The sequence below is a fragment of the Monodelphis domestica genome, chromosome 2, assembly GCF_027887165.1.
Source record: "Monodelphis domestica isolate mMonDom1 chromosome 2, mMonDom1.pri, whole genome shotgun sequence".
In the NCBI taxonomy this organism is placed as follows: Eukaryota; Metazoa; Chordata; class Mammalia; order Didelphimorphia; family Didelphidae; genus Monodelphis; species Monodelphis domestica.
The window spans coordinates 444,872,341-444,894,743 of NC_077228.1; the positions used below are offsets into that span (position 1 = coordinate 444,872,341).

The 22,403-nt window shown below is 35.0% G+C and overlaps 1 protein-coding gene across 4 annotated transcripts in view; it reads right to left on the minus strand.

Annotated features, from left to right (window-relative positions):
* The window catches only part of PRKN (parkin RBR E3 ubiquitin protein ligase), a 1,990,036-nt gene that overhangs the window by 1,373,001 nt on the left and 594,632 nt on the right, over positions 1-22,403 (minus strand). Inside the window, exons 1-2 of one of the 4 annotated variants that reach the window (XM_007484870.2) lie at positions 13,638-14,240; positions 3,917-4,059 (exon numbers count right to left, since the gene is read on the minus strand). The exons of 2 other annotated variants lie outside the window; for them this stretch is intronic. Coding sequence is in view for 1 of the 2 variants with exons in the window: in XM_016429709.2 (XP_016285195.1) it covers positions 13,638-13,649 (12 nt within the window). In the remaining variant the exon portion in view is untranslated. Of the gene's footprint in view, positions 1-3,916; positions 4,060-13,637; positions 14,247-22,403 lie in introns of those variants that run through there. One more of the 4 variants, XM_016429709.2, reaches the window with a different exon arrangement.

Here is a 22,403-nt window from a genome sequence, read left to right on the forward strand (position 1 = left end):
ACTATTTCTATTGTCTTTTCCTACTCTTAGCCTTCAGAGCACTGAGATACAGAATTGTGCAAAATTTTCCCATTATAGCTGCCCAGTATTTAACTTCAATTTGGCCCTTACCACCACTCAAATCCTATAATCCTTCTTTTGCTTTCTCCCAAACAGTCTCCACAATTGCTATTTTGGATCTCCTCTTAACTCTGGAAATCCCTAATCCCTCCCCTATCTCTCAGTTGATGACCTAAATTCATGCATCTTTGGCTAACTTCTCATCTTTGCCACTAGTCTCAAAGGAAGGAGTGTCCTTCCTTCTTCTATAATGGTAACCATTCTTTCTGTACCTAGGTAAATTTAACTTTTGAGGCATCTCACTCTGTCTCATAAATTTGTGCTTCCTTTATTACTTCCCTCCTGACTTCAGGATGCAGAGATCTCCCTAACTTGACCTTTCTATCTTTGTTTCTCCTTTCTGCCAAACTTCTCAAACACAAAGCCTATAGCCCCTGTCTTCATTCCCTCTTCACCTACCTCTTGCTGAACTCCAAACATTAAACCTCTTGGACCCACTTATTGAAATAGATATTGTTAGGGAACACATTTTGGTTCAGATGCTTTAATTGTTAACGACTATCTTCATCCTGGCTTTCCTGATGCATCTATACTTTTTGAAAGATAGGAAGTAAACAAGAGTGACATACATTCACTGATGAATCTTTTAGGGACCAGATCCTTAGATCCAAAATTCTAGGATTCTAACTAGACAACTGAAAGGGATTTCAGAGACTATCTAGTCCAACCACTTCATTTTACTTCTGGGGAAACAATAGTAAAGGCCCAAAATCACTTATCAGAAGAAGAGTTTAAAGCCAGGTCCTCCAACATGAGAAATGGTACACGTTCCTTTATACCAAGCTGCTTTCATTGTATCTTCATAACAAGAATGAGACCAAGGGGTTAGAGAGGAAATTTTCTTATTTAAACAATTAACTATAGTTGAAATAATATAATATGAATCCATCTATGGTGGTAAACTTCTGGGTTTTAAAGTATTTCCCTATAATTGTGGCTTTGTACAAAGAGATTTATCTCAAATAGGAAGGATCTAAATGCCATGGAATAAAATTATTTTAATAAAGAAAACACAAAAACCTGTTCAAGATGCATCTATATCATTTTCTTGCTTTGTAATACTAGACAATCTCTTCAATCCTCTATCAATTTTCTCATTTCTAAAGTAGAAAAATTCTATCTTCCACTCAGAGCAGTAGTTAGCACTACCACCTTTTCCTAAACTTCCCAATATAAACTGAAAACCATTAGAGAACAAACAAGACACCACATTTCTCTGTACACTTAATCATCTATTTTAGAGAGGTAAAGAAACCTTGTTGAGTCACAGATGAAAGATGCCTTTTAAGGTTAGAACAAAAGAGGATGCCAAATAAAAAGATAAAGGAAGCTTGCTTTAGGAGAAGTTTTTAGTCTGCAGGGAAGGGAAGCAAAAAAAAAATTAACCTGGGGGGGGGGAACAACATCTATTTTTGGTCTCCTGGAATTTATTCAAAAGGCTAATATTCTTCAGTGACACATTTCCCACTATAGAAGAGGAAAAGGTTTCCCTTTGGGATTTAGTAAGCAAATACAAAATCAAAGAGTTTTAAATATATATATTGAGTTAACTTGGTGACCTATTTTGCAACAAGTAAGAAGTGTCTTGCTGACAAAAGATCCTCTCTTGGTGAACCCCACCATTTACAAGCGGGCTAATCATCTGATAGACCCAAGAAGTGCCTACACATGGTCTCTCCTATCAACCACTCATAAGAGAAATAAGTTTTTTCCCTGTCACCTATCATTTAATTGTGTATATCCTTCATAAATATCTAAAACTCACTCTACCACCAGTTTTGTTATAAAATTGAAATTGGCAGTCTGGATAAAGGACAGAGAGGTAACTTGAGAGTCTAAATGACCTAGGTTCAAAGCCTGCTTCTGATACAAACTGGCTGTGGGGCCCTAGATAAATCATTCAAGTCTTTAATCTTCTAAGACAATTCTCTACAGCTAAGGTCCCAATGTGCATCGTAGAGGAAGTACCAATGAAAATATAGGTCCAAACTCCCCCCCCAAATTAGGATTATTAATATTTATCCCTATGTAAGGTTTCCTGAATTTTTTTAAACAGTAGTACTGTGCTCAGTGCCAAGTTCCTACAAGGAAAGGAAATATATGTCAAGATATTATTATCATCATCATTATTATTAAAAGAATCTGAATTCTAATAATATCTAGGCTATCTAATAGTATCTGTGTATCCAGTAATATGCACTTTAACAGCAGGGAAGCTCCTTTGGAATCAAATTAGCCTAAATATATTGATCAAGGACATTCTTCTTCTGGAAGTTAAAGCTCCCCCTGAGAAAGATTTAAGTTAATTCCTTTCAGTGCCAAAACAATGAGTCAAATGTAGTCAAATAAACATGCATGCGCACAGACATATTTAAGCTATTTAGTACTGTAAAGAAAAAAAAAAGAACCAGGTCAATGAATTTCTTACTTTTTCATCATATTCTTTTGATGTATTTGGATCATGGATTTAGAGCTGGAAAAGAGCCTAGAAGCCACTGAGTCTAACCCCTTCATTTCACAGATGAGAAAACTGGGACCTAGAGAGATGAAAAGACTCACATGGCACCATTTAACTAGAAGTGACCAAGGTGAGGTTTGAATCCAAGTCTTTTTTCCATGCTCATAAAAGCTTAGCAATTTTGTAGTCTCTATCCATACCCAAAAAATGTGAGAGCAGGCAAAGATGGTGGAATAAGTGATTTGTTGTTAAGATATCTGAAGATTTAATATCAGATTTGCTCAAATCTACTGAGCCCCCTATTCTATACCTACTTGATTCAAAATAACAAAATTTGATTTCCTGTCTATTTCTTGTTCACCAGAATTTAGTGTTTTCTAACTTGCAAAACTGGATTCAACTCACTGATATGCTTATGTGAATACTATACAAACTTCCCTGGAGCAGTTATTTGGTAAAGAAAACTAATATTTAGATAAGTACCATACATCTCCAAGCATAGGCAAAAGATGAAAGTCTCCTCATCCAATCATTTTCTACAACAAGACAGTCTAATCTATTTGTTCAAAATTTTTATAGCAGCCTTTGTTTTTGTGTGGTGGCAAAGAACTGTTAAATGAAGGGATATCTATTCATTGGGGAATGGCTGAGTAAGTTGTGGTACATGATTGGAATGAAACTATCGTACCATAAGAAAGGATGAACAAGATGATCACAGGAAAATCTGGAAGACTAATATGAAGTGATGCAAAGTGAAGTGAGCAGAACCAGAAGAACATTGTATACAATATAGCAACAAAGAACAATTATCAACTGTGAATGACTTATTTTCAGCAATGCAAGGATCAGGACAACTCTAAGGGACTTATGATGAAAAAGTTATCCACTGTTATAGAAGAAACTGATGAGAGTTTGAATGTAGATTGAAGAGCACAAATTTCCACTTTATTTCCTTCATAAATTTTTCTCTAATGTATGTGATACGTGTCTTCTTTTACAACATGAATAGTGAAATGTGTTGTCTCATAACACATGACATGTACAACCTATCCTATATTATGTATTGTATTATGTGTATATATATATATATATATTATTTCTTGAGAAGGATGGAGGGTTAGGAGAGGAGGACAGAACATGTTCTTTTAAATGTCAGAAAATGTTTATTAAAATTGTATCAACATATAATCTGGAAAAAATAAAAAAATAAATCTTAAAAAATGTATCTGTACTTGTTTGAGATTTTGAGCTCATTATTATTATTATTATTATTGTTATTATTATTATTATTGCTTTGAGTTGCTTCCCATGTACTTGGGAGCTAAAAAGTATATTTACCTGAACATTTGATCCAATGGCCTCATGTATGAATGTTTTACTTGATATCACTTTTCTCTATAGGAAATTCCTTTTTGGAAAGCAGACATATTTACAAGCCAAAAGAAGAGCCTGGATTTTATTGCATATCTGGGTCTTTATCACTGAGGAAAAAATACAGTAAAAATCTTCAGTAACTTAAATCTAACTAAGAAGAAACATTAAATAACATGATTCCCCCCCCTACCTCATCAATTTCCCTCTTTTGGCAAAAAAAAGGCAAATAGCAACACTATAAACTTATATCACAAGAAATAGGAAAATAAATGGAAAGATAGGAAGGAAAGAAAGAAGGATCACAGTCTATTAGAAATGGAAGGCATTTTGGAAGCTATCTAGTCTAGATCATAAATGACTGAAAACCTCCTCTACTACAAATCAAAAGGTGGTTCATCAATTTTAACTTGAATGTTTCCAGTAAGGAAGAAGCTATTACCATATCAAAAGAACTCATTCCACTTTAGGATAGCTCTAGTACTTTGAAAACAGGTCTTTAAATCAAGGAAAATTTTGCTTTTTAACATCTACATACTAGTTCTAGTTTGGTTCCTTGACATCAAAGAGCACTGAGGATAGTTATTATGATTCAACTTAGCTGTGCTCCTCTTCTTGAAGCTAAGTTCCTTCCCCAGTTCCTTACATCAATCTTTATATAGCAATGTTATGAGGCTTTTCACCATCCTACTCTCACTAGTCATTTCTGGGCTTAGCAGCATCATTCTCTATATTATTAACACCCTTCCCAAAAAGTGGACAAAACTGAAAACAATATTCGAGGACAGAGTAAAAAATGACAACCACCTCATTCTAACCCTTAACACTCTGCTTATCACAATGAAGCACAAAATCATATTAATTTTTGGTTGCCATATTATATTATTGATTTATATTGGAACTTGCATTTTAATAAAATCCAACAATCGCCATCAAACTCCAGACAATCACCTCTCCCTGATCTTATATTTATGAAGTAGACTTTTCTAGCTTTATATTTTATCCTGTGGAAAGGAAAACTTTGTCAAGTTCTGGACTTTCTGCCACTGTGTTCGAACAAGCAACAGTGGGAATATTAGAGAGAGAAGAAATTGACAAGACTGACAATTGGTGGGGGAAGGGGCAACTGGGAGTGGCAGTTGTTATTATGACTAGCATTTCTTTCCTGGCGTTGGAAGTGAGAGGAGTTTTTCTTCCCAGTCTCTGGATAGAAGTGCCTCTATTTTCTTCAGTCCAAAGAGACAGGCCCAACCAGATCTGAAGGTCAAAATGTTCTTCTTGCTTTCTGTCTGCTGCCAAGATTTTGAAATTAAGAAAGCTAGCACAGATATAGCATAGACAGGAATAAGAGAAATCCTCCACCAGCCTGTGAGGCCTAGCCTCATCTCCAAAGCTGAGAAAGAATCAAAGCTTAACTAGGGAGATCCCTCTTCTCTCTTCCCTGATACCTCTCCAATCTGAACTGGTTATTAAAATTTATCTTATTTGAATAGCGCAGTCAGATAAGAGGACTATCTTTTCAGGGGACATAGAGGGAGCTGAACCTCAGGACAGTCATTCAACTACAAACAATCCTTATCAGACCCCTGCTGGGCAACCACAGTCTGGGGAAAGGCTTGTCCCATTGGAGGGCCCGTATTTACCTGCTCTGGGGCATCTTTGACATCAATCCAGAGAAGATGTCCCCGTAGGTTATCATAAGTGGCTCATTTCTTGGACACCCCATTTTGTTCAAAAATAGCCTCTAGGCAGGGGGCATCTCTCTCCTTTTGCCTCACTGGCAGCCATATTCCCTCTCTCCCTTCAATTCCTCCATTTCCTGCTACAAACCTTCTGTATCCCCTGCTCTTCTTATCCACCCATCTTTCCCCATAAATATTACAATCCATGTAAAAATTCATCTTATGGGAAGAAGTCTAGTTATAGTAAGCTCTATCAAAATTCTAGGATTCTCTACTTGTTTATTCATTGTATTAGCTATGTCTTGTATCTGACAAATATAGTAAGATCATCATCTTTGCTTTTTTTTCATCAGTATTTGGCTCAGTTTTAGTCTGTTACTCAGAAATCATTGCTGTTAAATTGATCCACGTGTCCTCTTGAACAATTCTCTAGCCAAAGTATACTCAATATTATTTGCAGGTGGGAAGGCTGCCATTGGCTCTGTCAGTAGTCTGGATTCAGCACCTTGGCCTCTTAAAGAGCAGTTAGTTTTATTTGGATTGGCAATTTTTCTGCTGAAGAATATACATGAAACATAAAACTACTTAGAAACCTTTTCAATCGTGGCATTGACATCCTTTACAAAAGATACTAAAATCCAGACATTGATATTAACGATTAAAGTACCCACCAAACAAATCATTATTACAAAGATACCTATCTATGTTGGTATACTTTTAATGTCTGAAAGGAAGGAAAAAATTCAGTAAATATAATTCTACAAGTCTAGATTTGGAAAGTCTTTCTGATGCAAAAGTTAGACAGGATGTGTGAATGAGGATGAAAAGGGAACCCAGAAGGCCTAAAGTATCATTGTAAAGAACCAATGAAGCAATGCATATAAAAGTGTCTTGTAAATTAAAAGGGCTAAATGAGATTATGTAAATATTATTGTTATTATTATAGTTACATTTTATTATACTTTTATTTTACCTTTATAGTTATATTTTATCTTATTCTCATCTTTTTCAATAGGGGTTCATACAGAAAGTTCTAGAACAAGTTGCTATCCAGCTATTAGTCTTTTATATTTAATGTTCTATAGATGAATGCTCAGATAGATAAAATAAATGTTTTTTTGGAGATAAATAAAAGTATTTGCATTTAAGTGTGAATCCTGTAGGCTCATTGAAGGCATTCTCAGCACAACTCAAAAGCAGAAAGAAAAATATCCTCTGCTATTTCTTTTTATTTGATCTAACTAAATCACAGGTTTGTTAAAGAAAGCAATTTGTAAGCTGCAAAGCTTTCTATAAAATGTGAGCTATTACGGAAATAGTGGAATAGTGCTGTGATCCCATCAGTGTGAATGCTTCTTCCATTGATACATATTTCAACACATCTATGTGTGACCAACCAGTGAGACTCCTATTCATCGTCTCCTCTGAGTTCGTCCTGGGGGGGTTGGGGGTGCATCCAATGCATTGGAAAACTTCCTACTTTTCTCCTGACATCAGAAAGTTGCCTGAAGGGCATCCTTACTATATTCTTTCTATCCCTCCTTGACACCTGGATGAAGAGATTTTTTATGTGCCCCCCCCCATCATACATTTACCTAATGATAACCTTAACTCTAGTTCTTCTTTGAATTTCTTTATTTGTTATATGTCACAGCCCTTACAGATTTACTTTGGGCCCTCTGAGTAGTACTCTTTTAAAAATAATTTTAGAGACTGTAGTAATTCCATGATCTATGGCCTTACAACAATACTGGTAGAATATTATATTATTATAATTTAATATTTATTATTATTTGATAATAATGACTATAGCCAAAATTGATATAATTTAATAAGACAAAAAGCAAATCAGGAATGTGTTATGTCTACAGATGTGATACTATATTATATATATATACATATATATATATATATATATATATAAATGATTGCTCTTTTTTCAAGGTAACTGAAAGGAAGTATTATTTCTGAATTATTATTAGTTTTTCTCTCTCAAAAACTAAGATACTAAAGGGAGATAATGCTTACATACCAACATAGAGATATATATGGATACATAAAAACATCCTTACTTTTTATGTACATTATCATATGTGGATAATATTATATGGATTCTTTGATCTTATCTGTTCTCCATCAGTTGTAGGTATTGATTAGTATAGACGCAGATGATGGCCAAACAATAGAATTTATCAATATACACACACATACATTGGTTGTTTGATTATTGTCCTTTGACTTGAAGAGGACCAAAATGACATCATTAGGGCAATGTCTTTTGATTCATACACAAATTGGATTTAAGGCAGAGTTGCACAAAGTTATCACTCTCTCTCTTCCAGAGTCATCCATGTCCAGTGGCAAGATGAAAGTCAAGATGCATGGTGATGGCTTGACATGGCTTTTTCCATATCTAACCAAATTTTAAACACTCAAGAACACTTGCTTCTGCTGCTTTCGTAGCCACTGTAACAAATTGTTCTCATTTTCCCACTCTGTAAGGCGGAGTCTTCCCATTCCTATCTCATCTTAGGTCATGGACACCAAAGAAGGATGAACAACCTCAAGAAGGGTTCAGCAAACCCTCACACCCGATGTACCGTCTTCCCTAAAAACCTCAAACACCCTCCTGATTTATGCATGCACACACACAAAAGAGACAGCCCCATGGAATAGAAAAAAAAATTTGAAGAATGTGGGCCTTTCAGACTGGAAGTTTAATTTCTGCTTCTGACAAATACTGGATCTGTGGCCCCTGGACATGTCATTTAAACTTCCAGTCTCTCAAGAAACTCTCAAAGCCTATGAAGTGCATAAATAGTGATCAACATACTCCTGTCAAAGAAGTTTCCTTACTGGAATCTCCATACTAATATAATCACACGTGTGGACTTACTATCAACAAGAAATCTTTATAAAGAGTGTCCCAGGAGTCTTAGTGCAACTTACAACTTTAATAGCTTAAAAATGGCCTGTTATATGTATGTCCAGGTTGCATACATATATGTGTGTGATATACTTAAATATACATATATATGTATAATATGAACAGAGAAAACTTACATTATGAAATTGCTGCAAATACATATCTATGCATCATAGACACACATAAACATAAATGGCTAGAATAATTGCAAACACTATTCCTCTTCATGACATTCCTTTTGAAAATGGAAAACACATTGGAGTATATATATATATATATATATATATATATATATAAGAATCTTGACTTGAATTACCCCAGTCCTTTTAGAAACATTATAAAAGTGTCATGTCTAGAGTTAAAAGTATTAAGATGTACTAAGTTCTCCAATTATAGCAATGTCCCACTTCTGTCACTGCTTCACTCATTCATATCTGACTATTGTTTATCAAATTGTCAGAGCCCTCATGCTGAAATGCTGGCATTTCCCAAATGAAATAGGAACTTGGGTTTTAATGTAATTAATTGTGACAAATGAGACACACTGATTTAATGCTCTCAGTTCCAACAAACACGTCCAAGTGAAATCTGTTTTTCCCTTTGGGAAGGTAACACAAAATATGTCATCTTGAGTTTGAGTGGATAAATATTACTTTTTTTAAAAATGAGTGTTTTTCCTTTATCTGTAGAATTCTAAAGGAAAAAGGGAGAGGGTGAAAGTGGAGAAAGGAGAAAATGAAGAGGAAGAGAAAAACAACATAAAATGGAGAACAAGAAGGTGAAGAAGAGGGAACAAGTATTTGTTAATCACTATGTGCTAAGTGCTTTACAAGAAGGAGAAAAAATGAAGGAGGAGAGACAGAAGATGGAGATAGAGGACAGGGAAATCAGACTACCCAAAAATTACTTCAAAAGGCTAGAAAAGAATAATAATGAAATTGAAAACAAAAGGCTAAGAATATCAAGGGAATTAATGAAAAAAATATGAAGAGAAGTAGTGTAGGTGTATCAGATCTCCAACTGGATTATAAAATGGCAACCATCAAAATAATCTGGTACTAAGAAATAAAGTAGTGGATCCATGGAATAGATTAGGCACTCAGCATGCAGTAGTAAATGATCACAGTAACTTAATGTTTAAGAGGAAGAGAGGGAAAAGAAGAAGATGGAAAGGGAGCAGGAGAAGGGAAAGTAGTACTATAGACTTTTTTTTACCACTTAGGGAATACAGAAGAAGTTCACTATTAGCATCAAATTGTCATTTCCTACATTAGATATACTATCAAATACTATATCAAAGCATATTTTGCAGAGAATAGTTTTGAAGGTGACCTCTGATGGTTTTATATGCTCAAAGTGAGGAGTAGCAGTAAATGACATAGAATTCCGATGCTAAAAGGGATCCTGAGAGGTTTTCTATTTCATCCTACTGTCTTCAGGCAGAACTACATTTAAACTATACCAAACAGCAAAAAAAATGTAATATGTTTAAAAAAATAAAAGATATCAGAACTATTGCTCAGTCACTGTTAAATAATCCTCAGTATGAGAAATACATTTTCCCTTCCATTTATTTCAGAAACATTTCAGAAGTAGGTACTCCTTTAACTGGAGGGAACATTCTACATGGGACATTCATTACTACTCATTCTTTACAGTTTTCATACATGTCCTCCTATCAATTCTTTTATTAAATTTTAAAAATTTACCTTTCAATATAATTTTAAATATTCATTTTCTGACATTTTGTGATCTACATTCTCTCCCTCCCATCTCTCCCAGCTCCCCAAGACAGCAGGTAATATCATGTAGGTTGTATATGCATTATTATACAATAACTATTTTCATATTCATCATGTTGTAAAAGAAGACACATATCACTTACACTAGAAAAAAATTATGGAGGAACCTCTCATTATTCTTCCTAAAGGATCTGTGCATCAGGAACTTCATCACTGGGAAATCTTGTCATCATGCATGATCAAATCAGCCTTAGACCTCCCATCTCATCAATATTCTCTGCCTCTCTAGCTGGACTTTTTGACTGGAGAATATTGCCATGAGCTCTGATACCTCCATTTAAGAAGGGAGCTTAGAATGGTCAGCTCGTCATTTCCCTCCAGCTTCACTGCTTTTGGATTACCATGGACACTTCTCCATCATGACCTGAATCAGGGTACCTTCTACCACTCCCAACTCTCCCACACATTCTCTTTTCAGCTTCCATTTGTGTGTGGTCTCTCCATTGTAAGCTCCTTGAAGGCAAGGTCTTGCTTTTTGTTTGTATTGTATTCCTACCATTTAACTCAATGCCTGGCATATAGGTGACAAGTAATAAATGTTTGTTGACTTCCTGTGTACCTCTGGATCTTAATGCTCATATATAATATCACTGCAGTTACTCAAAGACAACCATCCTATGCTAATATATCTTACCCAGATCAAGGATATCCAGTTCTTTCAATCTGTCCTCATATGGCATGATCTCAAGAACTATCATTATTCTGGGCTCTTTCCTCATGACATTACCCAACTTTTCATGCCCTAATTGGCATTTCTGGTTCCAGCCTTTGGAAAGTTGTCATTGTCTAATCTTACCTTCAGGAGTTTCTCAATGTGTGTTTAACATTCATTTTTTTAAAATGAACTTTGCCAGTATTGCCCCCTTATTTATGATCTTGTATACAAGAGAGGCTATTTGGGTTTTAAATATAGATTTTAAGAGTATGTGTATATTAAACATTTTAATGTGTGTATAACATAGATATTGACATTAGGTTGTATTTTTATACATCATCTCTGATTTGTTGCTAATTTAATACATCTAATGTGTAAGGTGGTACAGTGAATATAGAACCTGAGTTCAAACATATACTAGTTATGTGACCTGGGGCAAGTCATTTAGCTCTTGAATGCCTCAGTTTCCTCATCTTTTAAATGGGGATAATAATAGCATCTATCTCTTAGAACTGTAAAAATCCAATGTTTGAGACAACATAAAGTGCTTGACACAGGGCCTGGCATTTAGTAATTGCTTAATAAATGCTGGGTTCTTTTTCCTTCTCTTTTTCTTGCTTCAGTATAATTCTGCAAGTCTGATTCTATAAAATATTACGTTGTTAATTTGGTTTAATGTTATACTCTGTCAAGATCTTTTTGGATCCTGAGTGTCATATGATGTATTAGCTCTCCCTCCTAGCTCCCTGTTATCTGCAAATTTGATAAGCATGCCAACCATGCCTTTATCTAAATCAATGAAAAAAATGGCAAATGGAATAATGCCATGAACCTTTCCCCTCACCTTCAGAGCGATCTGTCTGTCTGCCCAATGTTCTGTCACCTAATAGGATGTCAATTAATTGAGAAGAGGCATTGTTTCAATTTTTTGTATTTTTATCTGCAGCATCTACCACAGGACCTAGCACACTGGAATAGGGGTAGAAGAAGGGTTGGACCTGTGATGTTGTTTGTGTCAAGAAATCCAAGGGAAGAAATTTTCTACCAATTTAAGTCAACACCTTCTTTTCACCTTAAAGTCTCACAGAGCTCAGGATTAAAGGTTAAGCGACTTTACCAAGGCTATTCAAGAGGTGGATCATGAACTCAATTTTCCCATGGCTCCAAGGCCAGTTTATCTGCTGTTCCATGCTTCCTGTAACTTAGCATATTGTAGATACTCAATAATGTTTGTTGATTGATCGACTAATGGAAGGTTAATAAATTCTTGTGGGAATATAATATAATGAATTATAATACAATGTAATATAATATGATATGACATCATATAACATAACATAAATATAACATAACATGTCAATATTTAGTATTAGAGTGGATGAATGGGCTATATTAGAGGAGAGAAACCAAAATAGGTCAGTTAGAAAACCACTGGATTAGTTTAGACATGAGGTCAGAGCATGGGTTAAACTGATGCTATTAATAAGTAATATGAAGGGGGCAACTAGGTAGCTCAGAAGATTGAAAGCCAGACTTGGAGATGGAAATTCCTGGTTTCAAATATGACCTCAAACATATCCCAGCTGTGTGACCATGAGCAAGTTACTTAAACCCCATGGACTGACCTTTACTGCTCTTCTGCCTTGGAACCAATACACAGTATTGATTCCAAGGTAAAAGGAAAGGTTTTAAAAAAAGTAATATGAAGAAAGGAACTGATGTATTGAATAAAGATGCTAAGCTACTTTTAGTGATCATTGAAGGATTATGAAGTGATTGTACATGTAAAATCTATATGAAACTGTTTACTATCTTAGAAGGGAGGAAGGAAGAAGGGAGGGAATTCTAGAATCAAAAGTCCTTTTGAAATGTTGAAAACTATTTTGACATGTAATTGGTGGGGAGAAGTTAAATAAAAAAAAGATTATGAAGAGGAGAGGCCGTACGAGAGAGTAGGAGGGTAAAACTTGTCCTGATTTTTTTTTAAATTGAGAGTGTAGAAAATAGAGTAGAGTCTATAAACTATAAACTATACAAGTTTAACTTCAATTCCTGGCAAATCTCTAAAATATTTTATTACAGGAATGATTTATGAACATCAAGAAGAAGAAGCAGTGACTACATAATAGGTCTCTGTACCTTTGACGAGCTACATTTAAACCTGGGTCTGTAAATTTATTATCTTTTATAGAGAGAAATAAATACATATAGGTACAGATGGTAGAAAGATGGAGACATATAGGAGATATATAGATGATAAAGATGTATAAAGTATATATAAATATAGACAGATAAGATTGGGATATAGATACATGTAGGTATTAAATGATAGAGAGATCTATAGAGATAAAGGGACAAACAGGTTATATAAAAAGATAAGAGAAAGGCTAATATGAATAAGTATATTTCACTATAATTGGTGTCCTTTGTAATCCTGCATCTTTTGTTTTTATGCATTTAAAAAACATCATTCTGAGAAGGGATCCAGAGACACTCTCAGCCTATCAAAGTGGTCCCTGCCACCAACCAGGCTAGGACTAATCCCTCCAGGTTTAAGAGAAGGGTCAAGGAAGCCTTGTACCACTTCCTTAGTGTTTTTAATCAAACCTGTTGCATGACTCACCTTTTCTGTCATGAAGGCGCCTTGCCCGCCTGCCTGCCTGCCTCTCTGGTTCAACTGCTGCGGAGGTGTAAACTGACAGATTTATCTTTCTCTCCCCTCTGGCCCATTTGCTGGACCCTGGTGCCTCGTTGCCTGGGGGACACAAGCTACTATATTGGCTGCTCTTGGGTTCTCGCATCTTCTTCCTGGGTGTAAGCTGATTGGCCGCTGGGACGGGGTCGAAGCGTATCATACTGCAGTCCCCCGGGGCTTTCTTCCCGTCTAGTTTTCAGGAGAATTTAATCCTCTTAGGGATTTTGTCTACTTTACAAAATATCCTAAGTATACTTATACTTAATCCCTGCTCAATAAATACCCGGCTTTCTTAATTTCAGCTGATGGGGAGAGCTTTGTATGCTTGCTATTGACACTAATATTCCCTCGGCAGTATCCACAGTATTTCTAACTTGAGACACATTTTTTATGGTAATTAGAAGCTTTTTGTTTAGAACAGCAGGTCTAATACCTTACAATTCTGCAACTCTCTAGAGTTTTCAAGGGGGTTTACATATATTTGTCTATCATTTCATCAATTGAAAGTTAGTGAAGATTTGGAAGAGGCTAAAACTTTTTTCTTTCTTTTTCCTGGATAGTTATCTAAAATAGTTTTGACTCTAGGTATCTTGGGTAGGGGGTATATTGAGTTGAACAAAAAAAGGGAGGTGGAATCACTTTCAAGATTTTAGGGCAAGCTATGTTTGGTTAATAGGATGACAAATAGTCTACTGCCTACAAGGGGACTGAAAATAAATTGCCTCCTTAGCATCTCTTGCGTCGGTCTCATTCTCTCCACTTAGGCAGCTGTGTGGCACAATGGCCCTGGAATCAGAAAAGACCTGAGTTCAGGAAAGACTTCAGATACTTGCTCTGTGACCCTGGACAATTTAAAGAGCCTCAGTCTGACCCAGTTTCCTCATTAGTAAACTGGGAATCCTAAAAGTGCTTACCTCTCAGTTATGGTGAAGATCAGTTTTTGAAAACTACATAGCCCAAGTGTCTTACACAGAGTGCTTTAATAAATGCTTGTTTTCTTCTTTCTTTCTACTCACACCACACCAGCTTTAGGCTACATCATCTCTCCCATCTGCTATTGAAATAGTCTTCTTATTGGGCTTCTCTCATCCAGTCTCTCTTCCCTTCAGTTCATTCTTCCCACTGCTGACAATTTGATATTCTAAAGCACTGATGTCCAAACGTTTTTGATTATATAGTCCTTGGTAGTATCTCTGTGTGTATATGTATGGACACACACACATACACACACATATATGTATATATTGAAGAGTCCTATTATATGTGTATTTATTATTTATTTTGTAAAACCTTTATTTTCCATCTTAGAATTAATACTGTGTTTTGGGACCAAGGCAGGAGAGTAGTAAGGGCTAGGCAATTCAGGTTAAGTGACTTGTCCAGGATCACACAGCTAGGAAGTGTCTGAGACCAGATTTGAACCCAGGACTTCCTGTCTCATGACCTTGTTCTTCATCTGTGTCACTTAGCTGCTCCCCCTCTCTCTAAATATAGATATAAATATAAATATAAATATAAATAGAGATCTCTATATACTATCTATGTCTATAGAATGATAGATATATTTAAATCAATCTATTTCTATCTCTATCCATCCATTCATCTTTTTATCCATCCATCCATCCATCCATCCATCCATCCATCTCTCTCTCTCTCTCTGTCTCTCTCTCTCTCTCTCTCTATCTATCTCTCTCTCTCTCTCTCTCTTCACCTTGGAAGTTCACTCCACTATCCAGATTTTACATATTGGAAATACCCTCAACCTTTGGTTCCTCTCCCTTTAATTGGCTGATTTCTTGAAAAAAAAAAAAACTACCGTTTTGAGGAGATTGCATAAGCTACACTCTTAACTTTGTAGACTTCTCTTTAAAATGCCCCATGCAGAGTACCTTCATCTCTTTCTAACCCCAACCCCTTTTCAGCTTCCTATCTAAGTGCTATCTTCTACTTTGGTGATAAGAACTGTCTGTTTGTATTTGTATTCCCAGTTCTTAACATGGCGCCTGGCATATAGTATGCACTTAACACATGCTTGACTTGTTAGTTGACTTGTAAGAACAATCTAATTAAGTATGTTTAATTATTTAAGAAAAATATCAGTGTATAACTTAGGGGGAAGGAAGTTTAAAAAGTTAGCATTTTTTAAATTAATTACTCAGAAATTAGGTAAGTAGTTAAATATCCTTTAAAGATAGTTTTTTATTGAAAGATACACTATATTACAATCAAATAGCAGGTCATAACCACCTTTCAGAAGGGGATCATGGTTTTCTGGAGGCAACTGTTCACCATACATAATGCAAGAAAGCAATCACATGCAAATTGTCTCTGATTTCAGCTAAGCAAAGGATTTCAAAACATACTCATTATTTCTTATTTAAATAGAACTTATTCATGGATGGTATTGTATCATACTGACTTTTCTATTTATGTTCAGATATGTTAGTTGTTCTCTTGTAATAAAGTGGCAAATAATTAGAAGCTCAATTTGGTTGGACAATAAAGACAAGAAAGAAAATGATGGCTAATAAGACTTGCAAAGGTAGGTTGGAACCTGCTTGTGTAAGGCCTTAAATGCCAAAGGGGGGGTTTACATTTGATGCTAGAGCCAAGAGGGAACCATTAGAGTAGAGTGGGAGGCTTCAGGGCAGGAGACTAAATATGTTCAGATATATGATTCAGGAAAAATCACTTGGCAGATTTTGGAGAATGAATTGGAAAGAAAAGAAACCTGAGGCAAGGAAATCTATCTGAAAGTTATTGCTATACTCCAGGTGAGAGATGATAAAGGCTGATTTCTGTGGGTGTGCACTTATATAGCTCCCACCTCCCAAAACCAAGCACTATATTAGTGCTCCTGATATATTTAAATGTTTAAAAATTCCCACCTAGGGGAAGGCATATAGGATGGATCCTTCATGGAAGTTTTCTGGGAAAAAACATTTATAGAGGGAATATTAAGCTATATAAAATATATATCATATATAAATATATAGAGAGGGAATATATAAATATATAATATATAAATATTTATTGAGGGAATGCATACATATATACATATTTATAAGAATATATATACATATATAATATAGAGGGGAACTATTATGTGTAAATAATTATAGAGGGGATATATTATACATATATGAAATAGATGGAACATATATATGTATGTATATATACATATAACATATATAAATATTGTATAATTAGAATCTGCATCCAAACACTCTAAGTCCCATAATTCCACTTTCCTTCTCATGTTACATCCTTACATTTTGGAGATAAAGTTTGTGTGTGACCCTGCCCCTGATCTAGGTAGGAAAGCGGACTTTATGCCAGGTAGGAGAATCTACACATATGGGTTTACATTTTGTTAGATAGTTAGGTTTGAACTTCTATTTCTTTTAGTTTTATTTTCTTTCTACTTCAAGTGATTATTAATAAACTTTATAAAATATGATACTTGGAGTTATTGGTTATTAATTTAAATCTTACAATACATATAGAGGGTATATATAGTATACATAAAATATTTACAGAGCACATGCATAAATATTTATTGATGGTAATGTGAGTTTCACAATGTCTGGCTGGGAAACTACATCCTCCAGTGTACCCCAGGGGTTCCTCCTTCCTACTTCCTTGTGTGGGATTGGCCTTAAATGAACCAATTCCATGCTGAGGGAGGGGCCATACCCCCTACCTCCAGCCACAGGATTGGTCAATATAAGAACCAATCCCACACCTAGGAGGGGGTTCTCCCTCTTTTAGGAATGAGGGTGGTGAATGGGGATAGTAGTAGTGAAAGTGGTGAGTTAATTTCAGCCAGAGAAACTTGGGTTGCCTTTTCTTTAATAAAGCTTAAAAAAGAATCAAAGTATAGGATTTTTCATATACTACTTTCCACAGTGTGTATAATACATATTCATAAAGTGAATATATTATATATATAAACATTTATAGATGGAATATATGTTGTACATATATATTTATAAAGGGAATATATGTATATATACAACAATGAGATTCTGAATCTGATTTACTGAAGAATTTACAAGAAAGCCATAATTGATGAACTATTACTTTTATCTTTCATTCATTCTTTTGGTAGCCCAGAATTTTTACGTATATTAACCTAACATAAATCATGCCTCCTGAAGATTTAATTGTGGTTTCCTGGTGCACAGGATCATCTTAGTAATGATATAATAAAATATAATTGTGATATAAAATAATACAAATATAACATAGAATGAAATTTATAAGTACATAAGAAAGGCAAGAAATGCTATAAAAAAAAAAAAGGTCAGAATATGTGCCACAGCAATGAGTGATGTCGATCATAGGCACATTTCCATAATGGAGGATATAAGAAGTTGATCCTCAGGGTATGAAGGCAACAGCCATTAGCAACTGACCTTAATTTTAATTAATATTTAAAATAAAATAAAATAAAATAAATAATTTAATTAATAAAAATTCCCCATCTCTTCTGTTATGTACAAAGAGAAGACAACGTCTGGGGACTAGGATTCACCCTATGAGATTTCTGTTGCAGAATGGTGGGTGTGATTCCTATGGTATGTCGTTCCTAGGCAGCTTTCTTTTGTTCTCTGTTTATGTTACTAGCAGGATGTGTGTGTATGTATCCACAAAGAAGTCTTATGTGTGGAGATGTTCTCTGAGCCATCCAGAGCTCTGTGCATAGAGAACATCACATTATTAATGACAAGGGCACTGGTAAATGCATCCTAGATTACACTTCATGAACACATCATTAATTTCTTAGGCATGCCTCTGCCAGAAGTTGTGGTACCCTGGCAGATAAGAACTGACAAGCTCTCCAAACTAAAAATGGTCGTGCCACAGTTAGGACCCTGCAGTCACCTAGTGGGATACCTCTGAGACCAGGTTAGCTCACAAGTCATTTTATCCTTTTCACCTACATGTTAGGTATGGATCTAGTTGAGATCTACCAGGGGGAAGAATTTGTCTTCATCCTTCTGGTTCTCATCTTATTTAACTATTCTGTTTCTTTTAAAATCATTATCCCTTGAAGCTCAAACATTTTGTTCCTTTCTTATTCATTCTCAACATTTATCCATCCTTCAGGACTCTGGTGTCACCCTTTACCTGAGAAGTAGCATAGATTCAATAAGAAGTCTAAATACACATATTCTAGCACCAGCTTTGCCACCAACTCGTAACATTTTTTAAGCCAGTTTTCTTCTATCTTTGAATCAATATTGTATATTGGTTCTGAGGCAGAAGAGTGCTAAGGACTAGGCACTAGGGGCTAAGTGACTTGCCCAGAGTCACACAGCTAGAAACTGTTTGAGGCCATATTTGAAACCAGGACCTCTCATCTTTAAATCCACTCTGAGTCACCAAGCTGCCCCCCTAGATAAGCGATTTTGATCAAAGCATCTCATCTTTCTGGTTTTTAAGATTCTCATGTATAAAATGAGGTTATAAAATGAAAAGACCTCATCATTGCCTTGTGGCTTGATTTATCATTCTTTGATTCTCAGTTTTTTACCCTCAAACCTGATCTTATAACCCTACTTCAATAATATAGGAAACTGAGGATCCAAGAATTTAAATGCCTGGCTCGTTTCTAAATGTCAGAGCTAAAAGTCAAATGCAGGTCTTTTGACCCTAGGAACAATATTATTTCTATTACTGCACACTGCTTCTCTTGGGACAGGGTAGCTAATAGAGAGGGAGAAATGATCTTCATTTTGAAATATATAAGAATTGTGATGTGAAGAAAGGATTAAATTTATTCTGTTTGGGTCCAGAGGACATCCCTAGGACTAGGGAATAAAAAGGCTAGGGAGGCAAATAAGAAAAAAGAAAGAAAAAACTTCCTAACAACTACAACAGATCAGTAAATGAATAGGTTACCTCAGAAGAGAGTGAGTTGGCTATCACTGGACATGTTCAATTAAAATCTGAATGGCTATTTGTTGAGAAAGTTCATAGGCAAGGATTTGACCAGAGGACTTTTGAATTACTCTGCCATGCTAATATTCTGTAAATCTAAGAAATATTCACTTGGAGGTAATATCATGACCTCATGAATAAATAATCATCCACCATGAAATTTAAATTCTTCAAATTCTTCCTTTTCTGTCAATGTGTATAATTGAAAATCTGTTACCCTAAAAAAGAACTACATATCCCAAGAGCCCACTGACTTCCTGTCATTACATACTTCCTATAGACAGAGGATAAAGGGCGTGGGCTTTGGAGGCTCCCTCTCTCTGATGTAGAATCAGCATTGATTGTGGTGAGTGGGGTTGACTAAAATGGCTAATCAGCTATGGCCATGTAGTCTTTATTTTGTATCTTCTTTATTCCTTGATTTCTAATAATCATTAACAAATCTCTTAAAATATAATATTATTATTGAGATTCAATTTTAACTTTTGCAAATGTAACCAATATTTTTTGAGGCACCCTGGTAGAAAGCCAGTGAGTTAACAGATTTTTTAGTTCTTCTTATCTTACCAAAGATCATGGTATGTCAGTCCAAAGCTAAAAGAGACCTTGGTCATCAACTAGTTCAATCCACTCATTTTACAGATGAGGGAGCTGAGGTGGATGGAGGTGAAGCTCCTAATACTAAATCACACAAACTACAAGTTTGTATTTCTATGATTTGAATTCAAACCCTCTGACTCTAAATGAGCATATTTTCCCTTGTACCATGTTATTTCCCAAAGATACACCTTACCTATCTGAAGTCGTACAATAGTTATATGCCAAAAAGAAGAAAAGACTCCCCATTGTCAATATATTTTTAGTTAAATGTTGGCAATCACCACCAAAATATAAAAAAGAAAGAAACTCTCCTTTGAAGGCTATGCTCCTAGATTTCAATCTTTCCTGCATTCCCTTTTTCTATCTTTTTCTCTAGTAAATTCACTATAGTATATTATATGCATAGCTGCTTCAAGCATTCAGTTTTAACAGAATATGAGAGAATTTGAGGATGCAAATTATGTATAAATAAGAGATAAGCCAGGAACCATTTCACATCACTATTTTCTTAGCATAGGTTTCAAATATTAAAGCTACTTTTTTATATCACCTCTCTCAGTAAGTCCATCCCTCTATTTTTCCCCTTTTGTTCCTATGATAGTTGGTTAAGTCCCCTATTAGACTTCAGAATAATAATTTCCTTTTTCATTTGAATTAAAGATTCTGGTAAACTTTTTTCCCTCAAAAATTTCATTTTGGTCTTTTGTTTTCATATTCATATCCCACCTATTCCTCCACTATCATACTTCCTCACAAACACATGGCATTCTTCCTAGTGATAAAGAAAAACATTTAAGCAAAACCTACCATCAAAGGAATCATGGCAGAATTTCAGACAGTTCATATTATATTCCATAGTCTAAGTCCTGCACCTGTCTAGGGAGGAGAGGGAGCTATTGTTCATTATCAGTTCTCTGAGACCAAAGTTGTTCATTATACATAAAGTTTCACAGTTTTGTGTTTTGCAATAGTTTACATTATTGTGATCAGAAAATATACATATATTTTCTTTCCTCTGCATTTTTTACTTGGCATCAATTCATCTAAATCATAGCAAAAGTTTTCTGAATTTCTTGTATTCATAATTTCTTATGACAAAAATAATACTCTATTATAACCACATAGCACAATTTATTCAGTCCCTTCTAAGAAAAGCTTGCTTCAATTTTTTTTTCACCTCCAAAAAGAATGCTTTTTCTAAATGTTGTGTTATATAGAAAATCTGTGTTTCTTTGTCTTGGATTATATGACCAGGAGGAACAACAACTACAATTAGTATATGTATATATCACTTCAAAATTTGCGAATTCTTTAATATTATCTTATTTCTTGATGAACAAGAGCTATGTGAACAACCTGAGTCATCTTTCTTACCTAATCAAACCTCAAGGTGTTTCAATAACTCTTAAAATAATTAGCCTAACTTACAATGGGATAGGGTCTTAAGAAAATCTAGCCCAGTCTATATGTAAGAGTCCTATTATATTACTTTTGTCTTGGTTTTACACAATTCTGCATCTTGTCAAATTTTCAGAATCATAGAATTTGGAAAAAAAAATACCTGGTAGCTTCTTAAACCAAACAACACACAAAAGGAAGAAACCAATAATATTTGGCCTTTTTCTTCCCCTTCAGCCTGATTCATCTATCCCTTTTACCCATATTATGTAGACATTTTTACATTTGCATGTTCAGAGATAATAAAAGACATTTTTGTAGGGCTTAAATTTGTTTTCATGGTAACAGCCTTGTGAGGTAATATAAGCACTATTAATCTCAAATTATGGATGAAAAAGCTAAGCTTCAGAGTACTTAACGTTGTCCAGGGAACAAATTCTGGAGAAAGAATTTGAACATTGACCTCTACTGACTCCATTTTCAGGGCTCTTTCCATGATATCATGGCATTGCCATTCTACATTTCCTTCCATATTTAGCTTCCCTGAAAATTCATTATTATCTCCCCTTATATTTTAAATAACAAAGACCTCACAGTTCTAATCCAAGTTGTGGGGCTTACGAGGCAGTATTTTTGCTGGTAGGTAAATGAAGCAACCTTCATGTTATCTTACCCACAGATTCTCCAGTCTTGAATATTTCTAGGTCCTTGGTTAGTACCTAGTGATTTAAATTAACGTAATCTCAAAAA